At 43.7% G+C, this 21,416-nt stretch overlaps 1 protein-coding gene across 1 annotated transcript in view; it reads left to right on the top strand.

The window, feature by feature from the left end:
* Positions 1–21,416, top strand: part of LOC144943728 (inositol 1,4,5-trisphosphate-gated calcium channel ITPR1-like) — a 152,009-nt gene that overhangs the window by 13,461 nt on the left and 117,132 nt on the right. Inside the window, exons 4-8 of the mRNA XM_078871507.1 lie at positions 4,985–5,100; positions 14,062–14,148; positions 16,684–16,842; positions 17,444–17,542; positions 20,758–20,841. Of these exons, the coding sequence (XP_078727633.1) occupies positions 4,985–5,100; positions 14,062–14,148; positions 16,684–16,842; positions 17,444–17,542; positions 20,758–20,841 (545 nt within the window). The remainder of the gene's footprint in view (positions 1–4,984; positions 5,101–14,061; positions 14,149–16,683; positions 16,843–17,443; positions 17,543–20,757; positions 20,842–21,416) is intronic.

The following is a 21,416-nucleotide window of genomic DNA, read 5'->3' on the forward strand; positions in this document are numbered from 1 at the left end:
TGGAATGGGAAAACTACTTATGAGAGAGTTGCCTTCTGATCAAACTGAAGTGGGCACCCCACTGACAAGTGTTCATTGCAAGTCGGTCTCGCATCGGGAATGTTTCTCCTAGAGCTGTGAATTCAAAGCAGCATTAAATACAAATCAAAGTTCTTCTTTTTTGTGCCATTTGTATTCATGATCACTGCTGAAAATATCAACTTTCTGCACTTGAACTTCAGGTACATTAAATCCCCTTTTTAAGATTTCTCGTAACTTTACAAAAGCCCAATATGCGAACACCAATTCGCTCGGCTGCATGAAATCTTACCACAAGGCCACAACTTATGACAATGCTCTGACGTCGAAACGCGTTCCGTACTTTGGCCTTCTGGTTTAATCGTGTGATTTGTTGTTGGTCGATCTCGGTGGTGGCCACCACCACACAGAGTTCTGACAATGCCAACCTTGAGCTACTCCCTGGCCACTGTAATTATATTTTAACCGCAATGTGTAGCTGTCACTTTGTGGTGGTTCTGAAATTGAAAAATGAGCGGCCGTTTTATTCTGAGGTTTGATTACGGCTTCGTCTTGAGCCCAACATAAGATTTTGTTCCAAAATGCTGCTTCCAATCGCATTGTTGGACGCTTCTAAAATATAACATGCCAGCCAGCTGGTAATAACTTGCACCATTTGAGATATTGGAAGAGATGTAACTAATAAAGATATTGATTACAATTCTGTGCGAAAACATTTCAGTGCCAACAAGGAGCATGCATTATGTATATGCATTTGAATGTAACGTTTTCAAACGTTCAGTTGTTCTACAGAATTATTTAATTTGCAACAACAATTGTGCCCTTGCCAACCAGGTATGCGAGAAACAATATGCCCATAGGCCGTTTGTACTAAATAATACATTTCAAGATTCGCGGCGAGATGGCGCATGGTGTGTGACGTCTGGACATGACATCACCGAGAGGGACTCGGAGCCACTGTCACTGCTGCTCGGCATGCTGTGATGCCGAGCCAATTTCTTTTTTAGAGCTGTCTCTGTCTCCAGTTTTTGGCCAACCACGACATTATGCAAAAGTTTGCTCCCATTGGATTATTTTTGTTGGTTATCTTGCACCCCCCCCCTCCCCCATACTGCCATTGACAAATGTACAGAGCTAATTAATGCGTTTTTAAAAAAAGAGCTATGCTGCACAAGAATCGGCGCAAAATGTAAATGTACCGCATTATTTTTTTTGAAAGTCTCCTAATGTTTTTTTTGCACAGAAACATAACTCGTACCTTTTGTTTTAGCCGCTCTAAATTTGAACGCAAATTAAACCTGTAAAATGGTGCAAAGGCCAACAACCCAAGTAGATCTCGTCACATTGCCGAGCCCCCCCCCCCCCCCCCGTGAGATCTGCTCATGGGGAACCGAACGTTCGCCACCTCGCTAACCGTCAATGTAACCCAGTGATTCGCTAGGCGGGGGGGGGGGTCTTCTTGCAGCCGTGGATTTTCCTGGTGATTTAATATCTGTGCCCAAGGCGATGTGCGTTTTTGTATTAATATTAAATAAAAAAGGTGTGATCCCATTTTTTTGTAAGGGCGGTTTAAGGGTATGGCGAGAAATGCTTTTGTCCCAAGCTCTTCCAGAGTTACCGCGCGATTATAAAAAAAAATAAGAAGATTTATTTTGGGAAATGCTCCTTTTTTATCAAAGCAGGGAGAAAGAGATTAAATGTTCTTTCTTTCGTACAGCTTCTGTAGATGCAAAACAACAACTACAATCTCGCGTTCAGGTGGTCAAGCCAGATAACTGCGTCAGGAGCAGCGCTGTGTATCGCTGGTTTTAAATAACTTTCATTTTGAGATAGTTATTTTAAACTGGGACACTAATCCCTTTGAATTGTTATCAATGACTTAAAATTAACGGTTTTGAATCGGCCTACTCTGTTTTACGTTGGGAAGATGTTAGGTATCGAAGAAGATGCTTAACAAGTATAACCCGTAAAAACTAAGTTTTTCACTATAAATCCTTTATATGCGTGGCGGCTAGAGTCCTCTCGTCCTCTGGCTTGAGATGGCTGCCACCTATGGGTCAGATGATTGCATGGCAGCATTAAGCAATTGGTAATGAAATATAATATTTTTGTCCTAAAAAGTGTAAAATTTTGGAAAAAAATTTCACGAACATTAATTGTCACGCACAACGAGTGTGTGGAAAATGTCAGCTCGATTGGATCACGGGAAGTGGGTTAAAAAACGACCGAAAGATTTGCACGGTCCTAAACAAGCAAGTGAACTTAATATAAAAGATTTAAAAATGAAATGTATTCATAAACTTGTTCAGGGTAACACGATCATCGTAGAAAGTGCTCCACTTTTCACGTATTTGCATTCATTGCACATTCCTTGTGAACAAAAAGTATAAAATGAGGTGGTACGTTGAGTGCTGTACGTAGTTTCCATTTCAGTCTGGACTAATCTAGCCGCCTTTTTATCAAGACCAGTACAAACCTGATGTCCAACTGAATGCTGCTGGTGCCTGCCACTGATTTAATTATCATCCCGTATAAGAGTCTGTCTCGTGTTACACACGAGACGTCTCGTGTTTCGCTAACGGTGTCGTCATGTTTGCAGCAATAGCTACATAATGCAGCGTTATTAGATAAATGTTTCTCTCAAGTCTCTAATGTGCTAATTTAATTTGGCATATCAGGCCTTGTGAGTGTTAAGAGCACTTGACACGTTTTTTTCTGCAGTAATTCGATTTTTTTTGTGTTGCTAAAGTTGCACATTTACAAAGTAGCTTTTAGAAATGAGCAAACATAATTGCGTACCGAGGTGCTGTGCAATTCGGTGAGGGACACGGGATGAGCTAACGGGGAAGGGAAACGAATGTCAATTATAATGCTCGCATTTTCCAATTTTAGTTATTGGCTGATATGCGCTCAGAAACAAGTGTTGAGAATTCCATTCTTTTCTATGGCTAACGGAAAGTGGCAACAATCTGATCCTTCCCAATTCTTGTCGACTAACATGGTTAAGTATGGTCAAGCAAATATGAGCAACATTATTGTTACATTTTTATTATTTTATTATTTCCATTCTACGTGACGTTACTGAAAGAACCAATAATATGACCGACATGGCAAGAGGAGGCCTTCATTTAAGCAGTGGGATTTACAGGGCTGATTTTTTTCCCGTTGGCTTTCAGGCAGCTATCTTTGACCTCTTGCTGCGTAACACAGACCACAAGGAAAGCGTAATACTCTGCATGGCCTTCAACTCAATTTCTGCTTGGCGTGCCTCCGTTGCAAGTGCCATACGTTCCCCTGGCCAGTAACGGTCACCTCCCTTGAAGTGGCTCGCTTGCTCTCGGTGTCCGATCATCGAGCCCAGCACTTGATCCTGGGTAACAAATCTCGGTTTCTGACACTGCCCGTGATTTAAAATCGCATTCTCAAGTGTAGGTGAGTTTAACACACGGGCTTTAGAGACCAATATCATCCATAATAGAGGGTTTTTGGGGGGGGGGGGGGGGGGTTGGATCGCCTAAATATATAAATGTGGTGTTAAATATTCTTAGGTTTTTTCGGTAAAGTCACATAGGTAAAACATCAAAATTAATAAAAATAAACCCGCCACCACCAGACACAGCCAACTCGTAAGGGTTGTCACGTAAACAGAACATGCCAATTCGTCACTAATACAGCACTGACCAGTGTGTTGAAGAGTCGCTACACGTATATTTGTGCGATCTAACCCAAAAAAACCTCTGGAAGTGTAGGTGAGTTAATGACTCCAACAAAATAAGCTCTTCGCAATTTGTGTTTATGTAATTAATTCAGATAATTCTAAGCTCTTCGAATTTGAAAACAAATTGGTTTGACATGCGGCAAAACATGCTCTGCAGGACTTATTAAAAGTTTTTTTTGTCTGCCTCCTGGCTTATGTGAACAACTCACTGCTGCATGTGTTTTGTGCATTGTACATCTATTTTGTTATCCCTAATTTGAAGTTACTTCAGATGTTGTGACTTTAGCTGATGTCATCCAATACAACGTGTTCCGCTGCGAGTGTGAAATTAACATTCCATCATGTGATTGGGCTAACGAGCAATAAAATACATTATTTTTTAGTTATTGCAGCCACAAAATAACATCATTGTGTAAATGATAACCAAAACTGCCTTCACCAGTCGGGCATTGCAAATGCAGTGTTTTAAATATAATTTTGTCTGCAAATGTAGTTCTCAAATTTCAGAAAAAAAGCAGAATTGAAATTTACCGTGCGGTATTTGTGCAGTGGTTTGTATTCATGTATTCGTAGTTGCTCGTTCACTCGCCACTCCGAGACTAGTGACACAAAACAATCTACCGAGCAATGGCTCGGAACGACCGGCGAAAACAATGGAATAACATCCAGGTAGTAGTTTTGCTTCTGCAGGTGCTTTTTTGCGTAAAAACAAAGATGCCCACGAGGGGAAAATGAAAAGGCACGCTAGGAGGGCTTTTATAAGCACAATTGAAGTGACCAAAGCACGCGTCGGTGGCCTGCAGGCACATTTTATTGGGTATGTTTCTGTCACGTGGGCACATTTATGTCACGCTTGTAGTTGGTAGCTGCCCAGAGGTTCCCAACCTCTGGTCCGTGGACCGCTGGTGATCTGCAAGGCTGTGGGAAGAGGTCGACAGGGCTGATGCAGATTTAACTTTGTTCACAAAGCAAAACAAATGGTTCTTTACTGTCCTTTTGTTAAACTCCCTAGATTATTTAATAAAATGCAATTCGCAATGTTTTTATGGTTTCTGTTTCTATATTGTACAACACTTTTCAGAGTACAGTAGCTTAATTTGTTTTATATTATTTGTGCACAGTGTTGGGGGGTGATGTTTTTTGAGATTTGACGGTGGACCGCAGGGTCATAAAGGTCGGGAACCACCACCACCCATCCTCAGCCTTCTCTGATGCTCGTCATCCTGCTCCCTGTTCCCCTCTGTGCAGACTGCCTCTTTAGGATGTGCCCCATGAACAGATACTCGGCTCAGAAGCAGTTCCTGAAGGCGGCCAAGCCAGCGATCCATAGCTCGACGGACAGTCTGCTTCTCAAGAAACTTCAAGTACGGTTATTCATTTTATTTTGTCTGTCTCGTCCCATATCCCTCCTCCCCTGCCCTCGCCCTGCTCCATTCCCTGTAATAACAGTGGTTTTGCAGAAACCCTTATCTGGCCTGCAACCAGGCAGGCTGTGCTCCCCTCATATCCAACCGTGCTGAGGGCGTGGTGTGTTTTTACAAGGAATGACTTTCGATTTTCCCGTGTGTGTGCGTGTGTGGTGCGATTTTCTGCATATACACAGCGCGCCTCTTAAACACTATTAGAATTCCTTAAGAATATTAGTTCATAATTTATATTTATTTTTATAATATACTTCCGTTTAACACACAGGCTTGCGTGACCAATATTAACCATGTATGTTTTTTTGGGTTAGATCGCGTGAATATAAATGTATCTTTTTAAAACCACCACCACTGTCAGGTGGTAGCGGTTTTAACAACACATCTATATTTTTCTTGGTTCTTTTGGTAAAGTCATGTAGAAGGGAAATAATAAAATAATAAAAATAATAATAAAACATAATAAAATAATATTTTTATATTTACACGATCTTTAAGCCTCTGGATAATATACATTGCAACTCCTTTACAGTGTAGCCACACCAAACGGTTAAACAATTATAATTCTTGGCCCTTTTCAGTCCACTGCTGGATGAAGATCATGCCATGCTGGTTGTGGGGGGTGTTTTACCATACTTCACCTCGCTGAGATTAGCCATGGCTGGAACTTGAACTCTGGTCGCACGGTGAATAGAACAGCGCGCTCACCGCTGCTCTCCCGCCTTGTAAAGAAAGTGTATACAAACATAATAAATAGTAAAATAGATATAATAAACAAATATAACGCGATTTATGGCAGAATTGTTAGTGGCATGAGGTTATGCACAACCCACCTTTTGAAGAACTTTGTACCGAATAAAAAAAATTAAATGCATGCTCATGCATACCTGTTTTCACGCACATGGATGCTTGTTCGTTTATATAAATGGATATTTAAAAGTGGGAAACGCCCATAGAAGAATTGTGATATCTGGTGGAATTGTCCAGGGTGGAATCTTTTAGTCGCGTAAGAGTCATGCACAAATCTCACAGCTCGATCCGCAGGTATTTTGTTGAACGGGTGGCATGCGGCTACTACTGTAATCTGAAGTGTGCAATGCTGGCACTTAAGCCCGGCTACGTGAATAGATACTGGTGGTGGGGGCCCTGAACTCGGGGTACAATATCCCTTGACTGCAGACTTCCTCTGGTGTGTGCCACGACAGTATTTCCTGTGAGTTTATGTAGCTCTGCAAGATGGCTTGGTCAGCCCCTTTTTTTTCTTCTTTTGGCAAAACAACAAAGGATTGTGGTGCAGCCACCAGTGACCTCGTGGTGTGTACAGTCTTTCTTGAACCGAGCCGTGCTCTCGGTTGAATCGCAGTTCAGGCACGCCAGGGCGGCTTTCGTAAAGCAACGGCACGAAGCGTCACGAGGCGTTGACCCTGAGCTCGAAAGAATAAATTGCACAATAATGGTCCATCCATGATAATGCGAACTCTTAAATTGTCTGCAATAAACCACGTGTGCTGAATAGGGTTGCCACCTATTCTGGTTTCCTCGGGATTGTCCAGTTTGTTGAAGCAGCAGTCCTGAGAAATCTACATTTTCCCAAGATATTAAATGTCCTGTTTTTATCAGTTGTGGGATAATAATAATAATAATAGCGGTCCACCACTCAAGACGGTGTTTTTACATGTAGTTCTCCCCTATGATGTTGTGAGATAATACTTCCCATGATGCATCCTGTTTTTTTCGTACCTTTTTTTTAAGGTTGTTGCAACCATAATGCGCGTGCAGTTGGGCCACTCGCAGAAGGTGGGGGGGGGGTAACGTAGGCGAGCGGTGATGGAGCAGTGTGACCTCGCTCGCCAATATTGATGAGGCTGCCGTCCTTGGCAAAGCCTTGGCCGTCTGCCTGCCCTGGGGCCTGCCGCTGAGCGTATTAGGCGCCGCCGGACATGCCCGAGGGCTGCGGCAGAAAACACCTTGGCCCATCGCTCACTGTCCGAGGGATAATGGGTCGTCGGAAATTCTCGTGAAGCCGTGCGTGACCGGACTTTCGGCCCAAGTGTTGGAGAGATGATGAGAAAAGGGGGAAGGGGGGGAATTTGCCGGTTTGTTTTACTGGGCAATGAGGGTTTTAATTGCCATATGATTTTGGATTTATCCAGTTTTGTGGTCAAAGGTATAGGTGCACTGATTTACATCGTATACGCTTAGGTGACGATGGTTGGTGCGCTGAACCGGCAACCTGAGTTCGATTCCCAGCCCTACGGCTAACATTTAGCGGCGAGCGTTGCCTAGACCGTTCATGGTTCTTCAAACCCTTTGCTAACCTGTGCCGACCAGCGTGGTGAAGTGGTATGGTCCCACCTACAACTCGCCCCCCCCCCCCCCCCCCCTTAAATACGCAGCACGGAGCCTTTATCCAAAAATAGATTGATGGTGCTCAAAATGCGTTGCGTTTTAATATTCATGAATGGAGAACAGCTCACTCATTGGCACACGTAACAATGAACTGGTGAGCCCGGAAGTGGCTGGTTAAATTGCCGCAGTGGCCAGGTAATTGGGCTGGGGGGATGTTCTAAATACCGTCACCTGTTCTTAAGGCAACGAGTGTCCACTCTGAACATTGTGTGTGCAAGCCATTCCTGTCCACTGTTGTAGTTTAGACCAAAAACTCAAGTCCCTTTAAGCTTAATTATAACAAGAAAACACAAGCAGCCTTTAAAAACAATTAATTTTTAATTTCACCATCCTGATGTAATGGGGTATCTCAAAAACGCACTTTGCTGGATTTTTATTGCAACAAGCAACCATCATCAGGTACAAATGAATGAGAAAACAAACAGTAAACTTGGAAATCTAATGCAATACAACAGTCGGCCAATACAACAGTCAACACCCCACCTGGTTGATTACGTTCTTCCAAAGATTGCTAAATTTGAGAAAGACCAAACATAGACACGGAGACACACAGGCAGACACACAAGCAGAGAGAGACGCGCACATCCTGTGTGCCTCTCAACATCCGTGGAAATATGCAACTGCGTCAACAACAAAAAATGCTTCATCATGGGACCTCCTTTGCCAGTACCAAAATATGATAATAGGGTTTTCCCCTTTTTTCTGGCAACAAAACAGGTGTTAAGATGTTAAAACGCCAAACCGAAACCTTTTACAACCACGAAATTATGCTGCCCATAAATTCTAAATTGTGCCCTGGAATATATTTGTTTCATGTTCTGTGCAATGTGCTTTTCATTATTCATTTACATTCCAATGGGGCTATCGGCATTCTGTTATGAGATGAAGAATATCCATCCGGAAGTCTTTCGGCGAGTAGAATACCACCCTGTGGCAGAAAGGTGCCGGTCACGCCGGAACTACTTCCATTCACTTAGCCCTCCTATATCTCACTCGTTAGGGCATGTAAAAAGTTGTTCCACATTGTTTGCTGCATTGCAGAAGAACCCATAACACACTATTTAATTTTTCAGAGCTAGAATGTGGCAAGTAACATTTACAAAATATCCTAGAAATGTTTTTTAACATACCCTTGTTAATGATGGTGCAGAAGCAAACTCTGCTTGACCTTTGAACCCTGTTTTAATAACAGACGGCTAAACCCGGATTCAAACCCAGGCTCTTGGCGCTGTCGGCTTGCCGTTCTGACCCTTGAACCACCCGGCCATAGCAGCTCAATTGAATTGAAAGTTGCTCATTAATTAAGGGACTCGTTGGCAGGCCCAAACAACTCTCGCTAATCCCATTGCAGCTTCGACAAACCGGCAGAGCTCAGCAGCTCCCGTTTCACCTGGGGAAGCATGGCTTGTTTGAGTTGGGCTTACGAAGCAGAAGCTGCTGCTGCCTGCTGCAGCATCGTCGCAAACATGCAGCAATGCCCGCAGGGGCGAAATACGCACCGACGAATGTCGTGTTAAGTTATGGAATGGTGCTGCTTGATTTATCTTGTTTTCAACACGATCGCTTTACAAGTTTAAACCGCGCTTGAAAAACCTGCACGTTGTCATAATAAATGTGGGGTCTACATGCGTATGTTTATTTTTAAGCTAAAGCCTTGAACACATTGTTTGAGACACTTTTCTCCAACTTCTGTTAACGCTCTAGCTCTAAAGTTTGTGCTGTGGTGTCATGCCACTGGACGGGCGTGGTGGTGCTGGTGTTGAAGTGGCATAGCGGATCGTGCACTGCGCTATGAACCCAGCGATCCAGGTTCAATTCCCGTTCCGTCGACAGTGACGATTATTGGAAACGGTTCTGGGCCTCCCCTACGTCTACTGTGCCTCGAATGAGTACCTCATGTGGTGTGTAAAACATCAGCACAAGGGAGAAAAATGGTGGCCGGACGTGGTGCTGGCCACCCACCCAGACGTGTGTTTAGGCTATTTTGGGGATCTTTGAATGTCTAATCCAGTGTCTGACATATAGGGTTGGTGGATCGCACGCGGATGGAGCACGGTGTGTTGTGAGCTGCCCATCGGCAGGGCAACGGTGCGCTTGAGTGACTGAAGGAAGTGGGTTTCGGGTCACCTGTGTGGTAGTGTTCTCCCTTCTCCATGAGTAGATTTTTCAGTTCACTCATGTTTATTCCATCACCAAAAATAATCAAAGGCATTGGCCCACCTTCCCATACATCTTAAAGATTTGTCAATTTTAAAACAAACATTTATCCTTGTGCTCACAATATGGCCATTGAATTGTGCTTATATGATAATTTGTTTACATTCATAAAAGGTGTTTTTTTTTGTAAAGCACAGGCAAGGCAGTAACCAACGGTGTCCTCTACAAGAGGATCGATTCTTGACGTTTGATTGTGACCCCTGCTTCCATGATGATTCCTCAATTCGAGAGGGGGGCCGATTTCATTGGGAACCTAACCAAGTTGTAATGCGGTTTTTGAATCGAACAAATCTGGTACTTCATTGGCGTCAGTGCACAAGCACAAAGAATAACTCTACGCATTCATCAATAACACTACCCTAAAGAGGAGCTATCTATATATGTAGCTATGGTGGTGAGATGTTAACTGCCTCGCCTAGTATACAGGAGGTTGTGGGTTCAATCCCAACCCTGATGCCTATATATGGAGTTTGCATGTTCTCGCCATGGTCGTGTGGATTTTTCTCCTTTTTTCCTCCACATTTATAAACGTGCTCTTTAGATGATTTGGCTGCTATAAATTTCCACATGATAAACCACTTCATTGAATTATCATTTGTGGCCAGGTCGCTTCTGAAAGAGCCATATCGCTCGGTGGGCTTTACCTGGTAAATTTTTTTTTTAAGTTTCGTTTTATATTTGGTAACGTTTCGGGCAATGGCCCATTCAGACGCTGTCTTTCCGACAGCCCTGTTCTTCACCCGAGGACGGCTGCTTGTGTTGTGGCCGAAATGTCGTGAGAAATATTTAATAATGTTTTATTTTTATTATTTTATTATTTCCCTTCTACGTGACTTTACCGAAAGAACCAAGAAAAAAAATGGCCCATTTTGTCGCATTTTCACACAGTGGAAATTCTTAAGAGCATTTGCCTTGCATGTGTGGTGGACTTTCGCACCGTACATAGCCAATCTGTGCTAATTTTCCAGCTAAAGGGCCTTCGCCCAAAATGTCACCTTGTCATATGCGCTTTGCCTTTTTCTTACAAAACTAATTAATGAATGAATGCGTGTTTATGTTGTCTGGTTGGATCGCGCTGTTAAGTCGGCGACGGTGCAGCCCTACAGTCTGAGATCTGTCACTCACGAGTCTACCGTGGGGGTGGGGTTGGGGGTGGGGGTGGAGAAACGCTGCAGGAATCCCAGGATATGTCATTGCCTTCTCATTATGACCTTGGCTGACATGGGCGCATGCTATCACCCTTTTGACGTAAAGCAGACGAAACTCTTAGTGTACCATTTTGCGAAAGGGCAATATCGACGCTAGAGAGAACGCGAGTGTGCGAGGTTAACAGATGAACAGGGGCAGGCAAAACAAAAAAACTAAATCAATTTTTAGACCTTTTTTATATAAGAACACTCAATTATTATCACGCCCTTCCGCCAGCTGATTTTTATCGAGGCGCCAAGAAAGCCAGACCGTGGTGCGGCTCTGGGAATTCTCTCATTTGCTCGGCGGTAGATGCCGGGCGCCGCGAGTGATCGTCGCGGCATCGATCCGGCGCTCACTGTGGGCAGCGGCCAGGCGAACTCCTCTGGTGCGCGGCCGCAGGTCCGGGCAGTGGATCAGAGCGACACGACGCACGGAAACGGGGGGTGGTATCGACGCGCGGTTGATTTTGGTCACCCCGGCGTGGCGAGTTTGATGGATGTTTATTCTTGGGTTTTTTCGGTAAAGTCACGTTAGGTAAAAAATGTAAATTAATAAAAGTAAAATTAAATAAAATCACGACGTTTTGGAGGCAACACAAGCTTCCGTCTTCAGGTGGAACCATCACAACACGCTTGCTGTATCAAGTTTCCGTCTTCAGGTCCACCTGAAGACAGACGCTTGTGTTGCCTCCGAAACGTCGTGATTTTTATTTTATTTTTATTTTATTTAACTTTTATTAATTTAAATTTTTTTACCTACGTGACTTTACCGAAAAAACCCAAGAATATGAATCCTTGCAGTCACGAAAGCTTCAAATCTAGAATTGATGGATGTTGTACGTAGAGCCCCCCCCGGGGACCTGGGGAGGGGGGGAGCCCAGGTGCGCTCTGTGCACCAGCTTGTTTTGCTCGCCGTGCCAGCCTGAAACTCCGGAGCTTAATCCGTCTTAACAACAGGCGTCATGGGCCGTACCATGCCGGCATGCAGAACGGCAGTAACGCTCGCGTGACGAACCCTTAATCTACCTGTGCAGGGAGGGAGATGGTTGTGTAGCTAAATGTAGTTTGCACTGTGTTTTTTGCGCGAGTTTTTTTCTGTTTATACCTTATCTTCACACACTTGCTTACACAAATGTTTAAGGCTGTTGGTGCTTTACTGATTTTTTTTTATTGCCCTGAATCTCGGTTGCTTTGTCCATTTCTGTTGCTAAACAATGGTGTGTGCATTAGAGTATACCTATCCTGTGAGTGTCATCATTATCTTGGCTTTTATAGTTTTTTGCATGCATTCTATCAATGTTGTGAATTGTCATTCGCTTTTATTGTATTGTTATAATCTCTTGTATTGTTATAATCTCTTGTTCATCATGACGTCCTTTTTACTTCTGTCTCAACAGCGTCACGAAGATCACGTGACGTGAGGGTTCTGCCTTTGTAGTGAGGCTTGTAAGTTGACGCCGAGGAGGGGGGAGGAGGCGCCTTGCCCCCCCCCCCCATGTGGAGTGACGTCACCCGCTAATTATTATCAATGGTGGAGTGTCCATTTGGAAGACGTCACCTGGTCGTGATTATTAATGTGGGGGGCTGGTCGACGTGGAGTGACGTCACGCGCGGGACGCACAGACATTCTTGGCTCATAGTAGTCGTAAGTGGTGTAAATGGTCGGCACACTAGAATTCCAACGCAAGGATCACCTGCTCTTTCTCCTGGCATGGCAGCTGAAACAATTGCCAAGTTTCCTAAATTCCCACCCACCTCCCCCACCACCACTGTCCAACCGGCAGTATAAATCTCTTCACCTCAGTTCGGCGATCAACTGGTCTCGTGTAGTGGTGGTGTAAAGTGTGGGTATAAACCTACCTCCTTCCAAGATGGAGGCCAAATGCCCTCGAATGTGTTTTCGAGAACTCCCTCCAGTAGGGCCTTTTTATCCAGCAGTGGTGTGCGCAAGGAAATTGCAGGGTTGCAATTGAACCTTTTCAAGGTTGGTTGCTCTATAATAAAAACAAGTATAACCCGTAAAAACAAAGTTTTTCACTATAAAACCTTTATGTGTGGCGGCTAGAGTCCTCTCCTCCTCTGGCTTGAGATAGATGCCACCTATGGGTCAGATGATTGCATTGCACCATTAAGCAATTGGTAATTAAATATAATATTTTTGTCCTAAAAAGTGTAAAATTTTGGAAAAAAATTTTCACGAACATTAATTGTCACGCACAACGAGTCTGTGTGGAAAATGTCAGCTCGATTGGATCACGGGAAGTGGGTTCAAAAACGACCGAAAGATTTGCACGGTCGTAAGCAAGCAAGTGAACTTAATATAAAGGATTTAAAAAAATCCACCATCACACACAATCCTCTTTCCTCCTCGACCTTGCATCCGCCGTCAATCGAGCCATTACATTCGATGTGGCCGCTGTCGGCCTCCCGAGCACCAAATCGTGGCGCCGCGATGTGGCTCGTTTTGCGAGCGGCGCTGCAACGTCACCGCGGGTCGCTCGTCACAATTGGAATGGGTCCGTAAAGCAGCGCCAAATACATTTCGCGGCCCGCTTTGGGAATCGCCTAATGACCAGCGGATGGGCAGCCGGCCAATTAAACGGGCTTCTCGAATTGATGCCCGTTCTTGCGCGACATTTAGCCTTGGGAAAGAAGAGGGGGAAAAACAGTAGTGGTGCATGCGGTGCGGTTTTTTTATAGTTTTGGCAAAAAAATGATTGTTGTGGTTTTGTGGCTTGTGAGCGGAAGGAAGTTAGCGCGGTGGTTGTGTTGGTAAAATAAACGAGTCGTGGGCATCAATTATATCTGGCAACGCAGAATTTCCACTTGTAACAATGACATTGGAATGTTTATGTGCGTACACAACAGATGTGTGAATCTGCGCGTGAATTGTGCTGCACCGCGACATTGCGCGTGTACTTTTTTTACATTATTGCATTACGAGCAAGTCGCTCAAGATTTTAATCGATGCTGGTGATATGCATGCATGTGCAACCAGTGCTTTAAGGTTTGCGAGTTGTAATCCCACGTGGGTCTTAAAGTTTGTAACCTTTGCAGCCGATGACTTGACCTGCCTCTGTCAACACAGCATGCTGCGGACCTTGAGAAGAAACAGAATGAGTCTGAAAACAAGAAACTGCTTGGAACTGTAATCCAGTATGGCAACGTGGTTCAGGTCAGTGCACTGCTCACAATTTATAAGCCCCTTTGCATTTGGTTAAATCGCGCTGCACGGCATATTTATACACCTAGAACAAAGTAAGTCTATGTGCACGCGCGTACCTGTGTGTGTAATCGTATTATTCTTTAAGAATTTGAAACAAATCTCGAAGGAGCTTCAAAATACTACCAAATCTCAAAGGCCCAATTCCCCGCTTTTCCCTTTTTATTAATTCTGGAGGATTATTGTTCTGTGAGTGACTTCCCATTCCTTTGGGTGCTAGACTCCAAAAGACATCTCCCCCGGTGGGGTCTACTCATTAAATGGAGTACGATTTCACATCTCATGCATATGCGAGTGGGTAGAATTTTTGGAACATGATGTACAGTGGAACCACAGGGCCTTGCAGGTTCAAAACCCCCAAGCTATTAAACACTAAACCCGTGCTATTTAAGCATTATAACCCTGTGTTCTTATATCCCATGCTATTGAACATTGTTGGAATTGTTTTTTGTTATTATTTTTGCCTTGCAAATAACAGCCAGGCCTTTTGCACACTGCGCGAGACAGATGGCAATCAAACGGGGCACTTTGCCCGTCACTGTTTGAATAAACAGCGTATGGTTTACTGTGTATATTTGCATTTGACTACATTTTTTGGTTAATTAAATCCTGTACGAATACCTAAAATATATATTATTTTAATGCACCAGGTAGTGTTTATAAGTGAATACATTTACAGCTGGTGACTTTGTAAAGTGTAGCTTTATCTTCATTTGGGAAGAAATGTTTTGCTTGGAAGATATTCCCATAAGACAAAGAAACCCACCTCATCTAAAAAGCTTTATTATTTATTGTAGTTGTAGGATAGGCTCAGCGTTACCATGTTCTTATTTTATAGGCGCACTCTCGGGTACAACCGAAAACACAGATGGTGATTTTTTTTTTTATCTAAAGAGAAATCCATAGTTCGAAACGCCCTTTTGACGGCAATGCTGCATTATTTCCAATGCTTTTTTTTATCGTCTTCAGATCCGCTTTCTGTGTCCTAATAATATTTTTGAAAACGGTTCGTATATCATTTTAAAGCCTCTTGTCCATCCACTGCCGCATAAAGGCTTGCCCATGCTGTGTCCATCCGTAGGGATTGTTTGAACCGTACTTCATCACACCGGTCAGTACACGATGGCGAACACAAAGGAAGGCCTCGAACCATGGCCAGGAATTGAACTCTGACCACTGAGTTGTTTATAGCGCTGTGTTTTAACCACACCAGCGCCTTGAGAATGTCTGTGAAAAGTGCCTTTTTTTTATAGGTACAGTACAAAATTATTAGGAGCGTCTAAATATATGAATATTAAAATGTATAATTGAATTACAAACGGGCACATGCATGTTTTTTTCCATTGTTCCTGTATAATCCCTTGACATGAAACCTCTCGTTTCCATTGGTTTTCGGGGTGTCATGTGACCCACGCCTCGGTTGACTTGTTATCCAGCAGAATTTGTTTAAACAGACAAACTCGAGACCAGTTTTGACCTTTCTGGGTTGCCTAATATAATGACGAGCAGAGCACTCCATTGTACACTATGTGCAGCTCGATAGTGGATACGAGTTTTAGTCAAATTCAAGATTTTCAGTCTGTCTTTTTGTCTGTCTGGCTGAAAGGGGGCAATCGATTTTGCCACAGTGACAAATGCATGGCATGGTTACCGAAAGTCCCGATAAGTTTAATTTGCACAAACAAAGCCTAAACTTTACTGGTTTTAATTAAGGGAGAAAAAAATAAATCGTTTTAATAAAAAAACTAAATTCTTAATTGGAGGAGAAAGTGATGTTGTGATGATGATGCTTATGTAGATGCGAAATGTCTTTGCTGGGATGGATAGGGTGACCAAAAAGTGGACACTTGCAAATTTCAACATTCGATTTCTCCCCAATCCTAATTAGTAATGTAACGATTCACCCCACCCTCCACTCTCCCCTTGAAGTTAAATAAATGATCATGATTTGTTAGATTCAGTTCACACGAGCTTTTCATTTATATTTTTGTACTATTTTATTAACAGTATATAATTTACATTCACTGTAATTTGCATACATTGCAAATTTTTGCACTCGCGATTCTGTGCGTGTATGGTACGATGCTATTTTTAGTCGCCAAGTCGATGAATTCTTTAATCTACTGTCAATCCTAATGGCAAATTACAAAAATATACCACGGTAACTGTTCATGCATCTAAACGTTCACAATCTTGCACGTTTCATGTGTTGCACGCCAAAAAGAGCACTGCAACTCTATCACCCCAGCTGCTCGTACTTTGGGTTGTTAACAGGTTCCCAGAAGCCATGCAGGAGGGCGGGTGGCACAGTGTGGCGCCAGGTGTCCTAGAGTGCGGTCGTGTCACTACGCTTCTTTGCAGCGAGTAAAATGTCCTGGCGAACGGGCGACCTCTTGATCGCACTTCCAGCATGCTTACCGTTGCACCTCCACACTCTCTGCTTAACGAGTGTTTCCCCTGCGTGTCTGCGCCGTTCGCCTTGCGCAGCTGCTGCACATGAAGAGCAACAAGTACATGACGGTGAACAAGCGACTGCCCGCGCTGCTGGAGAAGAACGCGATGCGCGTGGTGCTGAACGGCTCCGGCAATGAGGGATCCTGGTTCTACGTCCAGCCTTTCTACAAGCTCCGCTCCATGGGCGACAGCGTGAGTCCCATCGTGCACGCGTTCCCTGTAATCCCGAGGAGGCGTAGTCATTCATTTGTACCTTGTCAATCGTGCTGACGGTCGGCGTCGTTGACGACCGTTTTGTGGGCACAGGCCCGCGCGCGGTTTGGTTGACACTGGAGCAGAAGAGCGAGGCGCACGTCTGCACCTCGCCACAGATGCCATTTTAGTGTTTTTGGTCAGCATTTGTGTGTGTGTGTGTGTGAACTTCTTTAGCACCGTACATAGCCAACCGCGTTTAATCGGAGGTGCGGATGTGTACCAAATAAATGTCCATTGCATTAGTCAAATAACAAAATTGTTTTATTTGTCAGAGCGAGAATTTCTGTGAAAAAAAAAGTTAATTTACTGTTAACTGAGATAAGGCCATCAACTCTACCTGAGAAACATGGCTTAGTATCAAGTGGCTGAGACATGGATTGAAACCCAGAATGTCAGTGGTGCTGGCTCTGCTCGGACTTGAGCCACCCAGCCACCTGTGTGTATATGCAAATGTGAAAAAGATTCACCCTTTTGCGTTCCAATTGTATCTTTTGAAATGCAAATAATTATCTTAATTTGTATTCGCATTTCTTACCAGGTTGTGGTTGGAGACAAGGTGGTTCTGAACCCTGTGAATGCTGGGCAGCCACTACATGCCAGCAATTATGAACTGGTAGATAATCCAGGCTGCAAGGAGGTAAGGCCCCTAACACCTCAACGAAAACGAAGGCAGCGTGTCTGTTATTCCCCCCACACTTGCGATCAGCGTGGTTGGCTACGCATGATGCTAAATAAGTTTTCTACATACGTACGTACAAACAGCTTCCTCCACTGCACCTGCTGCCCATGCTTTCGGCCATCTACATCTACCTCGCATGCAAGATGCACAGCGAACGTGAATGCATGCGTCACGATGTCCCCATCTCGAGAGATTATCCACGTCAAACATGAAAAGAATAATTTAAAAAAAATGTTCGCCGCTCAATGTTTACCTATCCAATTTCTTTAAAGTAACCGTCTCGTGCGTAGGCATGTAAGTAGCTCGGTAACTATTTGCCCCCTTTGAGATTTTTCAAGAATTCTTAAGATTCGGTACTGCCATTCGATGGAAATATCTTCTTTCTAATGTATTGGCTACAATGTTGATCAACTTTTCATTTATATGGTGCTTTTAAATGCGTTGCCAATTCAAAGGTGCTTACAGCACATCTCCTCTCAAACATTATTTTGGGGTTGGCTCACCACTAACGACTATGTAGGTATGTTGAATTTTTTTCGCACCGTACGTAGCCAACTGTGTTTAATTCGAACTAAACACAAAAAGCAGTTCTAAGGAAATTAGTTTTTAATCGATGATTTAAAAGTGCATAGCTCCTGTAGCTTCCTAATATAGGAAAGAAGAACGTTCCAGATGGCTACAAAAGCGCATCTGAAAGCGTGTGATGCAGTGACCGTCTTTATTCCATTGTTAGCCCAAAGCTGCCACTGCTGCTGTGAGGATGACCGGAGTTAGCGCGATGGTTTATGTGCCTTCACGAGATTAGCAAGGCATTGTGATTCATTTGTGGCAAGCACTTTGTGTGTTTAACGAGTGCGACCTTGTAATGCATGCCTTCAACAACCTGAAGCCAATGCAGACGATTGGCCAAACGCCCATGTTACCTGCTTGCCGTGCTCCGTTTCAGTGTTAAGTTGCCACCGATGTTAAACTTGGCCTGTAGTTGAACTTTATGTTGCAGGTTCTCATAGCGAAGTGCATAAACCATTGCCCAAATTCTTCTACCACTTCCCCGCCCCCTGCCAACCTTGCATAATGGTTTTGATTAACTATTCATACATCTCTGTGCATGAAAGTCTGTTGACTTGTGGCTGTTTTCCAAGGGAATATTAATCTTTTACAAATGTCATCATAAATATATTGAAGGTGTTTTTTTTTCACCATTGCCATGACGTTGACTCTCTCTCCTGGCACTGTTGGGGGTCTGTGGTGTAGCTGACGTGCAAGACGTTTCTTTTTTAATAGACTCTCTTCAAGTTTTGCTTGTCAAACCAGATTATCTGCCTTCTCAAAATTCACTCGCAAGCCATTTCATCACAGCTACATCTGAAATATAAATACTTCAGTACTTGCATTAGTATTTCAATCATGAAAAGTTTGTGTCAGAACGTTAATGAAGTGCATTGTTTATTATTTTCTGGAGTGTGAAATTGTGTTTTTGGCCTAATAGCCCAAATCATTGTGTGAAATGTCATTCTTTCAAACCCATCCTTGATCTAGCTAATGCGTAGCAGTTGACGATCTCACGATCGTGTATATTTACCCAGTAAAGCCTCGCCGAGTGTCAGGACTCCACTTCAAGAGGTTCTGCATTTGGAGGCCTAGCATTTATTTTCTGAGCGTGTTGGCATCATGTGGGAGAAAGGCAAGGGTGTCTGGCGAAAACCAATGCCGCATACAAGAATAACACTCAAAGCCCTGCTGCATGGGTGTTTGTTGTTGTGCTGCATAGCTCTCCAAGTTTCAAGGTTGTTTTCTGCACCACTTTCCAACGTTTAGCTCCACATGCCAGAAGCTTCTGGAGTTCCGTATGTTTTGTTGAACTTCTTTCGCGCTGTACGTAGCCAACCGTGCTCATCTGAGGTGCGGGGGAAGGACAACAAACCAAACGCACAAAGCGGTTCTAAAAGAAATTCGTTTTTTAAATCGAGATTTAAAAGTGCGCAGGAGAGGCACGCCGGATATTTTGCCAAACAACACGCGGTACGACCCGGAAACACCATCTGAGAACGACTCAAAGCTCCGCTCACATGCGTTTAGTTTTTCTGCCATCTCCTGGCCACCAAATGCAGCCTTGGCCTTACAACGCTCGGTCTCTCTCCCATCCAAGTACTCTTCAGACTCAACCCCATGTTTGGCTTCCAAGTTCTGAGTTTCCACATGTTTGAGATCTTTTGGGTCGCAAGCCTTCATGGACTGAGGAATTGTTTCGCATGACTTAGAAAAACAGATGCTTGTAAAATGACCAGCATTTTTTGGTAACATGCTTAAATTGTAGCGTTTGTTAAGACGCACTGCCGACGCACTCGGAGAACAAAGGAAAAACGGAGGTTGTTTCTGATGCCTGCTCTCTGCATCAATGGCACTAGTTTTCCATGCTCTACCAGAATGCATCCAGAATCCGACTCTCTATACTGGGAGATTAATCCGATGTGCTACAAAGCTCTTTTTTTCACAGATGTCCAGATTTAAAACCGTTACAACAAACAATACGAAAACACGATAGAGTGCAAACTATAGGAAATCACTTAAACATAAATAACACGCAACTATTTTTTATTCTACCAGGTAAAGGCCAGTGAGTGTGTTGGCTTCTTTTTCAGAAGCGACCTGGCCAGAAATGATCACTCAACGAAGTGGCGGCAATGACATTTATAGCAGCCAAATCCTCTAAACACACGATCCTAAATGTGGAGGGATAAACTGGAGGACCCGGAGGGAAAGCAAATCCACGTGACCATGGGGAGAACATGCAAACTCCAAACCAGAGGAGTAGTGGTGTAGCTCTTGAGTTGAGCTATCATCTGTAATCAGGTCGCTTCTGAAAATAATTTAATACCTCCGTGGGCTTTGCCTGTCTGGATGGATGGTTTAGTTTAATTTGTGTGTTTTTGGGCGATTTGCTATCCTTGTGCTTAGCCCGTGCCCCGACTGGATGGACATCTGTTAAAAAAAGAGCTTTATAGCTCACCGTATTCCTCCTCCAGTATCAATAATCATTTTGATTCTGAGTGTGCAGGCGGTGCAACTGGACCCCACGGGCCAGTGCGAGCCCAGTTGCTGGACAAGGGAGCCGGAAGGGTTGAAGTCGTCTAAGTTGTAAAAGTTATTTATTCTTCCCATTTCTTCGCAAGGTCAACTCCGTGAACTGCAGCACAAGCTGGAAAATCTCTCTGTTCATGACATGGAGTGAAAACAAGGAGGACATCCTGAAAGGGGTTCGTTCCACCTGCGTTTGAACGTCTGCATGCTCGCATTTGGGAGCATTCCTGAACTGTGTAACAACAACAATGATGGGTTTTTTTTTCTTACTCCATGAAAGCCTTACTGAGATGTTTGGCTAACTCCTAAGAAGGCTTCTCTGTTTCGATGTTGGAATTTCATTTTGAGCATTTTACAAAGCCATGTGTGGTGGCACAGTGGTGAATGCACTGCGCTTCGATACCCACCCATGGACCTCTCCTGACATCCACTTCGCCTTGAATGTGTACCTGGTGTTTAAATTTCGATTTAAAGCTTTCGTGACTGCAGGGATTCATCTTCTTGGTTCTTTCGGTAAAGTCACGTAGAAGGGAAATAATAAAATAAAATAAATAAAAATAAATTCAGGCGCTGTCTTTCTGACAGACCTGTTCTTCACCTGAGGACGGCTGCTTGCGTTGTGGCCGAAACGTCGTGAGAATTATTTTATTATGTTTTATTTTATTATTTTATTATTTCCCTTCTACGTGACTTTACCGAAAGAACCGAGAAGATGTACCTGGTGTGTTGTGTAAGCATTACGCTGGGAAGA

This window comes from Lampetra fluviatilis, chromosome 32 (assembly GCF_964198595.1).
Source record: "Lampetra fluviatilis chromosome 32, kcLamFluv1.1, whole genome shotgun sequence".
In the NCBI taxonomy this organism is placed as follows: Eukaryota; Metazoa; Chordata; class Hyperoartia; order Petromyzontiformes; family Petromyzontidae; genus Lampetra; species Lampetra fluviatilis.